At 45.6% G+C, this 15303-nt stretch overlaps 1 protein-coding gene and 1 long non-coding RNA gene across 2 annotated transcripts in view; one reads left to right on the top strand and one right to left on the bottom strand.

The window, feature by feature from the left end:
• Window positions 1-15303, bottom strand: part of LOC126511568 (uncharacterized) — an 857731-nt gene that overhangs the window by 556427 nt on the left and 286001 nt on the right. The gene's annotated exons all lie outside the window — the stretch shown is intronic.
• The window catches only part of Gatb (glutamyl-tRNA amidotransferase subunit B), a 62951-nt gene that overhangs the window by 35264 nt on the left and 12384 nt on the right, over window positions 1-15303 (top strand). Inside the window, exons 6-9 of the mRNA XM_050158780.1 lie at window positions 1601-1714; window positions 3726-3810; window positions 5505-5549; window positions 7330-7519. Of these exons, the coding sequence (XP_050014737.1) occupies window positions 1601-1714; window positions 3726-3810; window positions 5505-5549; window positions 7330-7519 (434 nt within the window). The remainder of the gene's footprint in view (window positions 1-1600; window positions 1715-3725; window positions 3811-5504; window positions 5550-7329; window positions 7520-15303) is intronic.

A 15303-nucleotide genomic window follows, 5' to 3' on the forward strand; every position in this document is an offset into this window, starting at 1 on the left:
CAGACAGGCTTGTAGATTTACCAGAAACCAGCGTGACACAGAAACCAATCCATTTGCTTATTGCTCAGGAAAATACCAGTGTGTTGGAATTCATCATTCAGTGTGGTTTAATTCATTGGACAGTAACAGTGGATCAGACCCAGTCCTAAATTCTGAAAAAGGCCTTGTCCCTGCCTTGAGGATGTGACCCTTGGGAGGAGTAAGGAGGAATTACATTAACAAGCAAAACAAAGATAGTTATTATAGTTATTTTAAGGCTATAAATGAAGCTCAGTGCCAGAACAACTTGAAAAGTGACAATATTGCTTCTAAAGGCCACTCAGTGGAGCTGATGTTTAGTTAAGAAATAAAGAACAACTCAAGGCCTATGCAGCCTAGAACTGGTGGTGGTGAGCATTCTAGAAACAGCTTAGGCAAAGAGCCTGGCCGAAAGAGGAGCTCAGAAAGTCCCTGAGGTTACAGGTGACAGACTGCGGACGACAGCCAGAAAGGTAAGCAGAGGACACAAGTGCACACTTCCAGGGGATGTGGGAGTTATTGATGCTTTTAATTGTTTTAATATGTTTTTGTTGTGGAATATTTGGGAAATAAATTTATCTAGCCCATCATCAGGTTTAAAGGATTAATATCTTCAAAACCTTACCTAAGAGCTAGGACCAGTGACGCACACCTCTAGTCCTAGCTACATAGGAGGTTGTTGTAGGAAGATGGTGAATTCAAGGCTTGCCAGGGCTCCATAGTGAGACTCTGTCTCAAAAAATAAATAAGAGCAACATGTGTCTTCCCATCTTGTAAGTATTGCACATAAAATTGGAGAATAGAACTTGAGCTTTACCTGTAAGATAGAAAATGTGATTATTTCTGTTTCAGAGTCTTCGTATCTGTTTTGGGATGTGCCTCTCTCTCTCCCCACAAATCACCTGCTCCTTTAGGGTCGTGTCTCCTGAGCCATGGGGCTTTCCAGGGCAGAGGAGGCCCCATGAGGACGGGGCCAACTCTCCTCTTACCCCTCCACCCATCCACCACAGCCTTTCTGCTTCAGCAAATCCTCATGGCAACCAGGGAGGCTTCAGATTCCTGTTTATAGAAGGAAAATCATTACAGTGCCTGAGAAAGGAGGGGGCAGCTCAGGTTTCAGCTCCAGCCCTTGAGCTGTAAATTCTCAAGGACTGTCTTATAAATCTCCTGAAAACACACGGAGAGCACTGGAGGGCTTCACATAATCATTCCTGAGGCTCCCCCAAACTCAGCTCAGATGCTTTGGAAATAACCATAGAGTGAAACTGAAGAACGAACCTCTATTTTAATAACCTTGTTCTCACCTAGCACACAGGCACTAGATAGATCTTTCCAGCTTGAGCGGCGCAAATGTCTGTGTGTGCACAAGAAGAAGCATATTTACACACTCCTCAGGACTCTGGCTGGCTGTGAGTGGCAGGGGAAGTGGCCTTGTGTTTCAGAACCAGTTATGCTCTCTACATAGGTTGTTCTAACCAGACAGAAAATCAAGGTAGAGACTCCGTACCTTGATATCGCCAGACCCTACAAACCATATTGCTTCAAATAATTTCTACAGGTTTTGTTTTTTTTTTCTTTCTAGAGGGTCAGCTGAGAGTAGACGCCAATATATCCGTACATCACCCCGGGGAACCCCTGGGTGTCCGGACAGAAGTGAAGAATCTCAACAGCCTCAGATTCTTGGCCAAAGCCATAGGTGAATGTCAACTCTGACTCTGCTATGTCCCTGTGTGTATCGGTCACCATGCTGTGGTGTAAGCCTGTGGCTGCTGCAGCCATGCTAGTTCTCATAGCTCTGTGGACCAGGTCCGTGGTTCAGCCAGACCTGCCTCTGCACATGCCTGCAGCTCCAGAAACTGTCAGGTTAGCAGGAGCAAAGATCTGAGACGGCCTCAGTCACGTGGGCCCTGTGACGTCCCCTGTGACTTGGGCTTCTCCAGCCCACGTGGTCTTTTGTCCTTCCCTTGTCTAGCCCAGGCTTTTGTATTTGCCAGTGGAGGGTCCCAGAAGGGTGGAGGCCTAAGCCTCAAAGTTCACATGAGTCCTCAGTTCTGGAATCCAACTCACAGTGTCACTTCCGACACATTTCTTTCAAAGCATCTTGAATTCAAGCCAGACCCAAGGGAAGGAAATAGATTCCACCTGCTTTGGGAGGATTTATAAAATATGGTAATTATTGTGTTCTACCACATATCATGTGCTTTATGATGTCAGGTTCATTCTTTAGATTGAATATAGTCTATTTAGTTAATATGTTTCTACTTTTTACCGTTTTCGGCTCATAGATTGCATGTGCCTGTACAGTCAAGGTTGGGTTTCGTGGGGCATACAGTGAGCATTTCACTGATGACGGTACGGTAGTAGCTAATGTAGAGCAGGCTAGCTCTATGGTCAGTCCCACAGAAGCTAGAGACAGTCCGAGAGGAGGACAACTCAGGAGCACAGCATTGATGTGTTCAGAAGAGGTTATTCTCACCTGTCTAAATCTTGTGTCCCAAACCTGAAATGATTAGCTAGCCTTAATGAAGACACTTGAAGGGACATATTTTTAGAGAGAAGGTATTCAAATGGTTCAAGGATTACTCGTGGAACAGAAGGATAAGGGTAAGGAATGACATAGTCCACTCTCTGAAGCCACCAAAGAAGTAAGGGGAGAGGCTTGTGCCTGCAGCCTGTGTCTGAAGGAGCTGGGAGCAAGTAGGGTGAAGTTTGCCTTTAGCCTGGGCATGCATGTTGAGGGCTGTGGCATGTGTGTTGAAGGCTGTGGCATGTGTGTTGAGGGCTGCACTGATCTACAAGGTGGCGAGTGACCAACCCAAGGCTAAAACCACACACACAGGAGCCCTTGGTATTTTTTAGCTATCCCTAACTTTTTTTTGTTATATGAAGTGCCCTCGGGAGCAATAGTCAAAATTCTACCTGTGTTCCAACAAAGCCTAGCAGAACCAAAGCTTTCCACGATGGGCTTAATTCTTCAAGCCTACAGTTTTCCCACCAGGTTTTTTCAAATCATGGTGGTCCTTTTAGCCATCATTTTATGTCAATCAAGGAGAACATCTGGGTAAGAGAGGTGGGATAAAAATGAAGTGTGGATTTAAGCAGGGAACACGGGGTTGGGAGGTTGGGAAGGCTTACTTTTGCAAAGGAGCCTAGCAGCTAGACTGTGTCTCAGTCCTGTTGGACTGTGTTGATTGGCACAGTCTGTTTAGTCTGTTGGGTAGTGAGGGCATGTGTTACAGAGCAGTGGTCACAGATATTCTGAAAATAAAATGAAAATTATTCTCTTTCCAAAAATACACATACATTTCGATCCATATTCTGTGTATAAATTTTGAGGGTTATCAGAGTTCTTGTGAGCCATCTGCTAGTCCCAGGATAAGGAATTCTAATAGGTCGCTGTCCCAGAGCAGCAGTCACGAGACCTAAACTGCAGAACCCACCCTTCTACCAAGGGCTGTAGCTGTGCTAGGTTGTTAATCTCTCTGAGCTGAGGTGTCTGAAAAAGAGAGAGGAGGGAAGAGATGACCTTCTAAGGCCCTTCCCAGTTGTGAGAAAAAAATACAGCCCACAAGGGAAGGATCATCATAAGCAATCTTCTTGACTTTTTTCCACTTTAACTTAAGGCTTGAGGATGGTTTCTATGTATTACTTGAATGGATAAAGGGGATTCACAATTATACTAACTTGCTGGGTTTTTTTTTTAATAGACTATGAAATTCAGAGACAAATCACTGAACTTGAGAATGGAGGTGAAGTTCTAAATGAAACTCGTTCCTTTGATTATAAGCTGGGGTGAGTCTGTATTGATAAACCTCTTGCCACAGCTTGGGGACTGGGGCTCAGCCATGGACTAGGAACTGGTCGTGTTAGAAAGGTCTAGCTTCTCTGTAGCCATAAGAGAGGAGACCACTGCACCCTGTAGGGTGAAACCTGGTCTTCTGGGACCATAGAGTTCAGCTGACCCAAGCTTACACAGAAGTGCTTAGACTCAGGCCCCAGGCTTCCCTTTGCATCTGTGAGACTTCTCATAGCCTAAGCTTGATGTAGAAAACGGCTAAGAGATGGTTGTAGGGACGCTTGATCAGTTATGCTTCTGTTGCCATGGTAAAGCACTGTGATCAAAAGCAGCCTGTGGAAGAAAGAGTTTACTTTGGCTTGTGGTTCCAAAGGCAGTCCCCATATCGGCAAGGGAGGCAGGACCGTAAGTGACTGGAGCAGGAAACCATGAGATCAAACCTTCAACCACAAACACGAACCAAAGAGAGCAAATTGGAAGTGGGGCAGAGCTGTGAACCACAAGGACAGACTTCTTCCAGCAAGACTGCATGGCCCCCGAACCAGCACTGCCAGCTGGGGACCAAGTGTTCAAGTTCCAGAGCCCCTGGGGGACATTTCTCATTCAAACCAACACATATACTCTTTCCGTGGTTGTTTAGATAACTTGGGCCCTAATTTTTCTCAGTCTGAATTTTAAAATTTTGTACTTTAAGTAAAATACCACAGAATGCTCAAAAGTCGATAGAGGTTGTGTGGAAGCTGGCTGAGGTTGGGTTGGCAATAGAGTGTGTGTGCTCAGTCCCTGTCTACACAGACACAATATATTGATCTTTCTAAGCATTTTTCTTTATTTATATAAAATGGGAGAGCCCTAGGAGTTAGGAGGCCCATTCCATAGAATCCCATGGAAAACTGAAGAGCTTGAATTTGCCTGTGATTAACTGAGAAAACCCTATGCCAGGCAGCTGTTACTATAACGAATGTGAGTTTTGCTCACGACTTCAGAGGTTTCAGACTGATTGATTTGGCCTGTGGTGGCATATCATGTCCCAAGCACATGGTTGGGCTAAACTCCTTACCTCATTGCCAGTGTGCTGGCCAGTCTCAATTGGCTAGCCTGACTAGATTAGTGAAGCATCGGGTGTGTCTAATGTGTTTCCAGAGACCATTAGACCCTTAGACCCGAGCCTGATGAATGATGAATCCCCTCATGGAGTCGTATGATGGCATTATTAGGAGGTTGGGCCTGGTAGGAGGACTAGGTCTCTGGGCGCATGTCCTTGGGTATATATCTTACTCTGTCTGTTCTTGTATTTCCATTTTTTGTTTGCTTTGCCATACCTTTCCACCATGATGGACTAATACTTTTGAAACTAAAAACTAAATAAGTACGTGTTTTCCCTTCTGAGTTGTTTCTACCAAGTATTTGGTAAGCATGAAGAAAGTAAGCACACTAGGAAACAAAACCAGGAGGGACCAGCGTTCCGTCTCCTCTGAGGGCATATTCTAATGGCCCAAAGGCCTTCCATTGGGCCATCTCTTTCTGACACTTCTAAGGTTTCTACCTCTTCTTAATAGGACCAAGCCTTTAACCCCAGCCTTTGTGGTGAATGCTTGCCCTCCAGCCCATAGAGCGCCCCCCGTCTGCGCGTGGTGTAGCCAGTGTTGCATGCAGGGTTGGCTTAGTGCTGCCTTTCTGACTGTTGCAGGTGCACCATGCCGATGAGAGACAAAGAAGGCAAACAAGACTACAGGTGATTATTCCTCATGCACAATACGACAGATATTTGGGAGTGCATTTGAAATCCATTGGAAGGTCAGCATGATGATGCTGGAGAATATGGGAACTGCTGTTTTTATATGATAGAAACAAGATTTCTTATTCAGTGTTACATACTTGTTTTTATATGATAGAGACAAGATTTCTTATTCAATGTTACATACTTGTTTTATATGATAGAGACAAAATTTCTTATTCAGTGTGATATGTAAACTAGGAGAAGTGATATTTTCTTGACCTGGTAGGTGCAGAGTTCCTTGTTTAATTGCTGGGAGAGATCTGCTCACAGACTTCTGTAACAACGATACTGTTGTTTAACTAAGAGGATGCAGGTGAGGGAGGGTCTAGGCTTTCATTTGTTAGTAATTCTGGAATCTACTGAAATGCTTTAGAAGCATATGAAAAAGAGATCTGCCTGTCAGTGGAGGGTTCCCTCAAACCTCAGATGGTTCTGTTTCATTGCCAAGATAAGCAAATTAGGGGCCACTAGTTCATCCGTAGAATACTCACCTATCATGTAAGAGGTTCTGGGTTCCATTCTTAAACCCGAGGGACTGTTACGTAACAGAAGGCTTTCACTTAAATCAATAACCATAGACTTAAGATAGATGGAACCTTTTTCTCTTTCTCATAGTTTAGCAGATTACAAAGCTGTTGTTCCTTTGTGAAGCCTGGTATACCGTCACTGCCACACTCCTGTCATTGCCTGCCATTTTCCTGTGGCCATCTTCCAGGTCCACACTTTCCCACAGTACTTTCTTTACTCTCCCTGTTAACTCAGCCAATGGCTTCTACTAGACCCCCCAAGTTAGACAGCAGCAAGTCTCCAGAAGCCTCCCTCTTGAGTTTGCCCTGGCTTCCAGCGGACTGACTAGCCCATAGCTGAGGCTTGGTACTGCATTGGGGAATTACCTGCACCTCTAATCTAGTCCCTCCCTGCATTTATGAAACCCTGCCCCGCCTTTTATAAGTGCTTTGGCTCTGGACAGAGGGAAAGCAGTGCTGGAGCAGAACAAAGGAGTATTTTCCTTTCGTAAGATGAACGCAGTACTGTAGTCCATCTGTACTGCAGCGATGTATGGGAAGTGACATTCTCATGTATTTCTCCCCAGTCTCCGGTCACTCTGTGGTTTGCTGCATCAGTGAACCAGTATTGCTGCTTATTAGTCGCTGGAGTCATAGCTTACACTGGGCCTCATTCACTCTCAGCTGTCCATTCTGTGGGTCTGGCATTTGTCTACGGCATGAACTCACCATTACACAGGTTCCCTCCTCTGAAAGACTCCCAGGATTTCTCTCTTCACCCTCTTCCCTCCCCACTGGCTTCTACAGTTCACTTAAGCAACATCCATTCTGTTCTCCTACTTCTCAAGAGGGGAAGAGCCCTCTATTCCTCTTTAGCTTTTAATTCATTGTGTAAGTACTGCTAAAAATAGAAAATTTAAAGTAGGGAAGTCATGTGTCTTCCTCACAAGGAAATTGCTCTCATTTGTCCTTCAGTTTACAGGCCGACACTTTCCTCACTAGTATAAGCCAGAATGTGGCTTGGTTCCAGGTCACCCTTTCTTCACCTGTCTTTATGCCATCATGGTGAAGGATGGGTTTGCTGTGCAGGTTTTCACTGGGACATTCAGAAACCTTTGCAAGTATTCTGACTTTGTACCTAAGCACAGAAGCACTCCCATCATTGTTGGATTTGTGGTTCTAATCAATCCAGACGTCCAGAATCAGATCCATCTGTTCTCCTTGTTTAGGTTTATGCCAGAGCCCAACCTGCCTCCCTTAGTGCTCTACGACACCACATCGCTGCCTTCAGATGCAGACTCTCAGCAGGTGATCAATATCGACCAGCTTCGGGACATGCTCCCGGAGCTCCCCAGTGCAACCAGGGAGAGGCTTGTCCAGCAGTATGGGATGCTGCCAGAGCACAGCTTCACATTGCTGGTAAGTGTCCCTTGGGTTTGACATTGACCCTGCGCCGCAGCCTGGAGGGTCCTCCATACAGCCCCTCACCTGCTGCCCACAGGAGCCTGGAGACTCGGAAGCTAGCTCAAGTGTGGGGATGAGTGTGTCTGCAGGATGAAAAAAAAATCAGTGTTCAAGGTCTCTAGATGTCTTAGTAGTGTTGATCCATAACAGGATGTTAGGTTCCCAAGAGCCAGAAAACATTTATCCTGCACAAAATGTTGCAAACCAGTGAACATCTCTGTCCTGGGAAGCTAGGGGATGCCTGGCCATCTGAGAATCTGATACCTGTTAGGTAGCCTAGGGGTTTTCCATCCTTTCAGGACTCTTGAGACTCTGTGGATGTCTTTGTCATGGCAACAGCAAGGTGACACAGCCTCGGGGGGGGGGGGTGGCATTCTGTCACAGCTGTCGCGGTCTTGTCAGCAGGAGAAACCGGGAAGCCGCTTTGTTGGTGTTGAGACAGGGCATCGTGTAATCTAGATGGCCTTGAACTCCTGTCCTCTTCCAGAGCAACAAAACCTGTAGAAACTGGATTCTTGCTTTCTAAATGATCCAGTAATAAGTATATGGGGTATCAGAATACATATATACATTAGAATATATATGTGATGTATATTTATATATGTAATAACCACAGTATAGTGGTTTATAGTACACTAGGCAATCTGCTCCTGGCTGAGTTGTCCCACTTGGCCACTGAAATGTGTCTGCCTCACTTTGCTGAAATAAGCTCTGTGTGTCTTAGTCTTCCCCAGGCCAAAACCCTGAAGGCCAGAGTGAGTGTTGTTAAGGACAGTAGGAGGTGGGTGGATCTGTTTGAATGGTTCATGAACCTGTTTAGGGAAAACTAACTCTCCAGGATAGCAGGCATTTCACCCCTTCAGAGTGTGTACATTTATTCCTGACATCATGGCTGATCAGCTCCCTGGGAGACTGCAGTAGATGAGCAGAGCGTAGGAGCCACAGGAGACGGTGAACAAGATGTTGGAACTTTCTTAGTACCTTTAAGACATAATATTTGTAGATGGAAGATAACGCATTAGGTGACTGATAAACAAAGAGAGGAAAGGGCCTGTCCTTGAGATTTCCAGAATGAATGAATAAGAATCCGAGATTGGAACAGAGAATGATTCAGACAAATTGTTTCCCGAAATTAGGCAGCCTGAGCCCTTTATGACTCCATAATCACTGGAAGCTGAGTCACTCATAACATTCCAGAAAATGATATGTTCATATTTTTCTGCCTTCATCAGAAACACAACAGATTGCTGAGGAGGGCAGATGCACAAATCTAATGAACCATCTTTCAATTTAAAGAGTGCCCAGGAGTATTCATTAAATAAATGGCAGTGGTAGAGGTGCTCTCGGGCCTTCCACGCCAGCTCAGCGCCGTTGGGTGTCTTATTTAATTATTAGTGCATGCACACACCACCCACACACACTCCCCACAAATAAAACCTTCAGAATCTAACTCGCTTCTAATTCATCTTGCCGTTTTCCTGTGCAGCAAACACTGATTTGTGTTTTGTTAGTATCATCTCTGACATTTACAGAACTTTTGCTAATATACCTTAGCATCTGCTGTCTTACCAAGCACATAGTATGCCTCGTTGCCTGGACAGACAGATGGTTGAATGAATGGGATTGTATTGCATGTGAAATCCCTAGAGAAGTGGTGTTCCTGACAGTTCCCTCTGACAACCCAGCAAAACCGTGGACTGTGTGTGTGTCTGCATCTCTGGCGAGAAGATGCAGGTGACGGCTCTGGTCATGTCATGTCTCAGACGCGTAGTTCCAGCTTTGTTTCATTGGATTATCCTGAGTCTGGGTTTTCTCTCCTAGACTGTCCCGAGAATCCCCTCTCAAAAGGAAACCTGTGTGCTGATTTTCTCTACCCATATCCGAATCTTGACCCACTGAAGACTTCAAGTTATTTAGCCGACCTTCTTCCCTATCCTAGTCAGATTGGCTTACTTTCTAATCTCATTTGTAAAGATTAATGTAGACATGTGGAGCTGAGACCAGGGATTAGGGCTATGGAAACCAGAGATCCTGAAGACCCACTGGAATTAGTAGAGTTATACGCATGTGCTTTTTTTCCCCCTAAAATGTTCTCGGCTGATTTTCATGGGAACATCACTTCCTAGCCTGAGAGTCTTGTCTCATTCTGGGGACACAAAGGATGGCAGCCATTTCTCTAGTTTAAAGGCAGCTTGCTTACTGCATGCTCTTCCTTGGCCGCATCTGCTCAGACAGCCCCCACGGCAGGGGTAGCTGCTGTCTGACTTTTACACTCGTGCTGGACCAGGCTTATGTTTCTAAGCTCTGCTGCCTGCGCTCACGCACAGAATACTGCCATGCCAAGTGGAAATAATGTTTTTAGGTGATGATTGGTTTTGATTGCCTTTGTTTTATTAATGAAAGAAATTGAGTTTTTACTTTTGCTAAAACTTGATGCTTAATACAGTCCCAGAGTTGTTTTTATGAAGTTCAGAGAGTACATGTTCATTGAAAGCTTTAAGCCAATCTTGTTGGTTTTAAAGATGCCAGAAATAAACATAAATGTTGTCTACTAAATTTTGTGAAAATCAGTCAGCTGCAATGGAAAATAAACAGCATCAGTCATGCTAATTTTAGAAAAATTAGGTCAGAGAGGTAACTTGAGCTGTCTTCTGCATCTTTGTTTATGTTGTATCTTAAACTTTCTGCTGGAGATGCACGGGTCCTTTGGTCTGAGTCACTGGGGGCAGTTTGTAGGGACCATGGGGGTGTTTCCCCAAGGCCCTGTGTTATGGAGCCTGGTTCACTCCAGGCACCCGGTCAGGACATGCTGCGAGCTCTCATGCAGCTGGCTGTACATGTGACTCACCACACAGAGCTGCAGTAGAGGAGCAGCAGGTGCCCGGGTCTTGGGAGGGCTGCAGCACCTGCTGGTGTCCTGTCCCTTTGTACAGACTCCACACTTGAGTGGTCCCATCCACATCCAACGCAGGCAGTCAGAACTCCCCCAGAGGAGGAGATGGCATAGCATAATCTCACCAAATCCAAAAATTCTAAAGAGTCAAGGGAACTTCAGAGTATGCTTCCAGGGAAAAGAGTGTTGGTGTCAGGTAGCATGCAAACATGGCGCAGTGGGAACCATGCAGAGCAGGTTTATAAAAGTCCAGTCTGGCCTCCATGACTCTGTAGACAAATACGACATCACCCCCACCTACCCAGTCAGTAACCCATGCTGCCGTTTGTGTGTGTCGGGCTTTGTATCCAGCCTCTCAAGACTTGTATCTTACTGGACAGTTTCCTTTCTCTAGCCGGTTCTTCTCCATCAAGTAATAATCCTTTGATTCTGACTTCATAGAAAAGGTTAAGGTGTCTCCCAAGGACAGAGAAACAAAGTATCAATTAATTGGTAAATGAACTGTTTTTGAAGCTTTTTCTTTAGGTCTTTTGTAAGCTAGAAAGGGCCTGGTTTGCTTTCTGGATGAATTGCCCATAAAACTGCCCCCATGACAAATTTCTGTAAGTCCCACATGTAGTACTGCTTTAAAGCTAATAGTTTGAAATCATGTCTGGAACCACACTGCTGGCTTTAGACTGTCCAGGCTCTCATGGTGCAAAGTCGTCATCTTTTAACTACTGCTGAAGAAAATCCATTTGGTCAGCTTAGTAGCACACCATATTTCAGCTCTACACAGTTTTTAAAATTGATTTTATTCTTCATTTTCTAAATTGCATCCTGACTTGCCAGCTTAAGGGTACTTTACAATTACTCCATGCTCTGGAGGAAAAAAAAATCACCAAACTTTTCTTCTGGTAATTTAGAGTAGACAGATCTTCTGCAAAAGCACAGCTTCATTCCTTTCCGACACACGTGGCAAAGGGGCTTCAAGGAGGGGTGTTCTGGGCTCCAAGGCATTTGACCTTTGTCTGCTGGGGGAAAGGTGCAGGAAGGGGGGTGTTCTAGTCCCGATTTGGGGGCCCTCAGAGGACTAGGACTCAATCGTGATCCTTTATTTCCTGTTGGCATAATATACTTTGAGGGACAAATAAAAGATTTTATTTCAGGCTTCAGGCAAGCACAACTTGGGGGTAATGTGTATCTGTACCGCTCCATGTTGCCTTACCCCCAGGACAGCTTCTCCTGAGCAACACAGGTTCTCTGCATTGGACGAGCTGGAATGCGCCTGCAGCAGGACTGGCTTTGTGGGCCGGCTCCTGCAGATGCAGTACCTGCTGCCACTCGTTGTCGACTCTTAAGACCTTCATTGTTTATATTTTGATTATTCAAGGGAGATGTGTGTTCCCAAACTGTGCCTACGGGCTCACGGGCCTGTTGGAAGTGTAGTGGTACCTTTTCACCAGGAGCGCCAGCCTGCAAGTAATGACAGGGAGACTTACTATTAATTGTGAAAGTTTGGTCTTTTGGTTAGGCTTGACTCAGCTACCTCTTATGTGTAACCCATTTACATTAATCTACATTCTGCCCATTTCCTTCCTCCAAGTCTGTTGACTCTGGCCTTTCTTCTTCCCAGGGTCATCTCTCTGCCCAGAAGTCCTGCCTGTCCTCTCCTGCCTAGCTATTCTATTACAGCCTTCTATTACACCAGTCATGGCAACCCACCTTCACACAGTGTACAAACATCCTACAGCAGGAAGATGAACCTGAGGGCACGTGCATTACTGTCCTTAGCACTAGCAGCCATATGCAGTTATCTGTGTCCCACTTAATCCATGTTCTCAAGGTTTGCGTGACAGTCAGCTGTGCTCCAAACCTACATGGCAAGTGGGAAATCCTAGAAATAAAAAAGACTTCTGTCACAGTATGTTATGGCTGTTCTATTTGTTGTTAGTTGCTTGCTGCATCTTATTTGTAAATTAAGCAGCGTGGGTTTGTGTGTTTAAGAAAAACCATAGGGGTTAGCACTGCCTGAGGTCTCAGTATCCCCCGTGGTCTTGATGAACTGAAGCACAAATCCCATATTTAGCAAATACTCTTGAGAGCCTTTGACCAGCCTTGAATTGCTAATCCAAGGTCCCAAAAGGCAGCCAAGGACACACTCTGTAACGTAAACAGCTGCTCCTCAGCTAGTGTCTCCTGGGTTTCTTTTCCTGAGTACCACTGGGCAGCTGTCTGTATCTGGTTTCATTCTACTATAAATATGGCCTAGCCTCGTTACTGGACCAGAATCAGGGTCACTGGATATGTGACTTAGAGGAAGACGTGGAGTTGAGAGATTAGTCCCCACCCTGTTTTACATGGATGGTCTTGTAGTGTTTTGTCATGGCTGAAGGGAGAGTGCAGAGCCCAGTGCAAGGGCAGCCTGAGGTTTCTTTCCAGAGCAGCAGTGAGGGCAGGGTTACCCTCTGCTTTTCCACTCATCAGCATTGGTTAATCCATCAGTAATTGAGGGTTCCTGTCAGTGCCTAAGCAGCTGACCTGACATTGACTCTGTTTGTAATTGAAGGCTTTGCGAAATGAAATTAAAAAGTGGCAAAGATGTTTTGCAGTCAAGGAACTGCATGGCTGCCTGGTGTTAGACATAAGGCAGGATCTATGTTCCTTGCTGCTTCAGCCATCTCTGAAGGAACAGTTGGTGTCACATCCACCAGGAGACTATGTTGTTTGGGGAAGATATTAAAGGCCTAATGCAGTAACCTTGTTATACTGCTCTCAATATGATTTTTGTGTAAGAGAATTACCAGTCCATTGTTTTCCTGACAGAACCAGATGGCTGAGCTGCCATGTTCATCAGAGACTTCAGAGATTTGTGCCAAGCTTATTAGCATTTGCCAATCTTGTGGGACTAAGAAAACTGAAAAGCAGCAGGTGTGTGTGTGTGTGTGTGTGTGTGTGTGTGTGTGTGTGTGTGTGTGTGTTGTGTGTGTGTGTGAAGTGGACTGCTGTTTTAAGGAGCGGGGCAGGCGGTGCTGAGTGATCAGTCATTCTCCAGGCAGCGGCAGCAGCCACCGCCGCCTCCTGCAGCCGCACTCTTTGTAGCTGACTCTGATGCACCGCAGGTTTCACATCCTCTCTAAGTTGAGCAGTGAAGCCCTGTGTCCCCTGTGAGGTAGAGGTCCAGCGCAGAGAGGCTTCCTGACACTGGCAGGAGACAAACGAAAAACTGGCTCATGGTGTTATCTGTCCAGTATAGAACCACCACACCCAGTCAGTCCGCCAAGCCTGCAAGCCTGTGTGCTTTATTCCTAGGTGGGTTTTGTAGAGCTTTCCTCACAAGGCAGAAAGGTCTCCTCCTGGCAGCTGATTCCTGGCGGGCCAGCCTGTCTGCATGAGAACAAAAGGAATCCTGCCTTGCCAGTGTGGGCTGCATCGCCCTTTTTTCCTTCCCCAGTGACTTGTGAACTTGAGAAGTTGAAGACTTTCCAGAAGTTAAGCAACACTTCGTCTTTAAATTTATCTGTAGGCAAGTTTGGGCTGCTGAGGTGGCCTTCGCCCATGGGCTGCTGAGGTGGCCTTCGCCCGTGGGCTGCTGAGGTGGCCTTCGCCCGTGGGCTGCTGAGGTGGCCTTCGCCCGAGTCTAGCATGAGCAGAATAGCGATAGCTCACAAGGAGATGCAAGCAATGATTGTGGGATTATTCAGTAGGCTTGTCACCAGAGAATTTATCTGAAAAGCCATGTAGGTACTTTTATTATGGAATTTCTACCTTAGCAGCAGTGTGCCCGTGTACATACTAAAACTTGTACAGTAGCTGAAGTTTGAGTGTATTTTTGTTAGTATGTCTTGTTTCTTCTTAGTAGCTTGTTTTTCTAGAATGTTCTTTTGCTTAATGAAGGATTTTAAGAAAGGTGGAAAGGTTGGAGGTTTAGCTGCAGAGTGAACATAAGAAGAATATTTTGAGGATAATGCCTAATTTGGATTTAGTGGGTAAGAAAAATATGCTGCTCAAAAATATACTGTCTGGGGACCAGAGAGATGGCTCAGTGGTTAAAAGTGCATTCTGCTCTTACAGAAGACCTGAGGTCACTTCCCACAACTCAGTTTGCAACAACCATATATAACCCTGGCTCCAGGGAATACATCACCTCTGACTTCCTTGCGTACACACACACACACACACACACACACACACACACACACACAACTTAAACCTTTAAAATATGCCATCTGCATTTGGAGATTTAAGCCTTTACTAAAAATAGAACATGTTTTTGTTTTTCTTATAGGAACGCTAGGGCTAGCCCTGTCACTCTGAGTTGATAAGTTGTACAAAGTGTCCTGACTACTCGCTCTCATAGTTCTGCCAGTCCCTAATACTTAAAGGCGAATGTGGCAGGAAAAAGAATGAGTGTTCACATGTGGTTTATAGTAGACACCTGCCGGCAAGAGACCCTGGTGCCGTCCACTGACTCTTACCAAGACTTCCGACTAGAACAACATGGTTTTGGCTGTACTTAACAGAACGAACAGGATCAGTGTGGCCCTAACTCATGCTGCCGTCTGGGGGGTGGGGGCAAACAGTGAAGCCCATGAAACAAGTCTTCTTATTGAGCCAACCTAGCTAAATATCTCCTGGAGCATGGGGAGAGGTAAGACCACCGTACCAGCTTTGCACAGGAGGCCTGGAAGCCAGAGGCTTCTTCTGCCCACTGTGGAGTGCCAGTGGACACCAGGACATCTAGGAGGGGACAGGACAGGAGAGAAAGGGCACCAGAGTCAGGCAGAGGCAAGTGTGGAGGAGGACTGTGGATTTCACGGTCCTCAGATCCATGTACGTACTAGTTTGTATAGTACTAGGAATATAT

The sequence above is a fragment of the Alexandromys fortis genome, unplaced genomic scaffold (genome assembly GCF_014885135.2).
Source record: "Alexandromys fortis isolate MF-2015 unplaced genomic scaffold, M_Fortis_MF-2015_v1.1 scaffold_102, whole genome shotgun sequence".
NCBI lineage: Eukaryota > Metazoa > Chordata > Mammalia > Rodentia > Cricetidae > Alexandromys > Alexandromys fortis.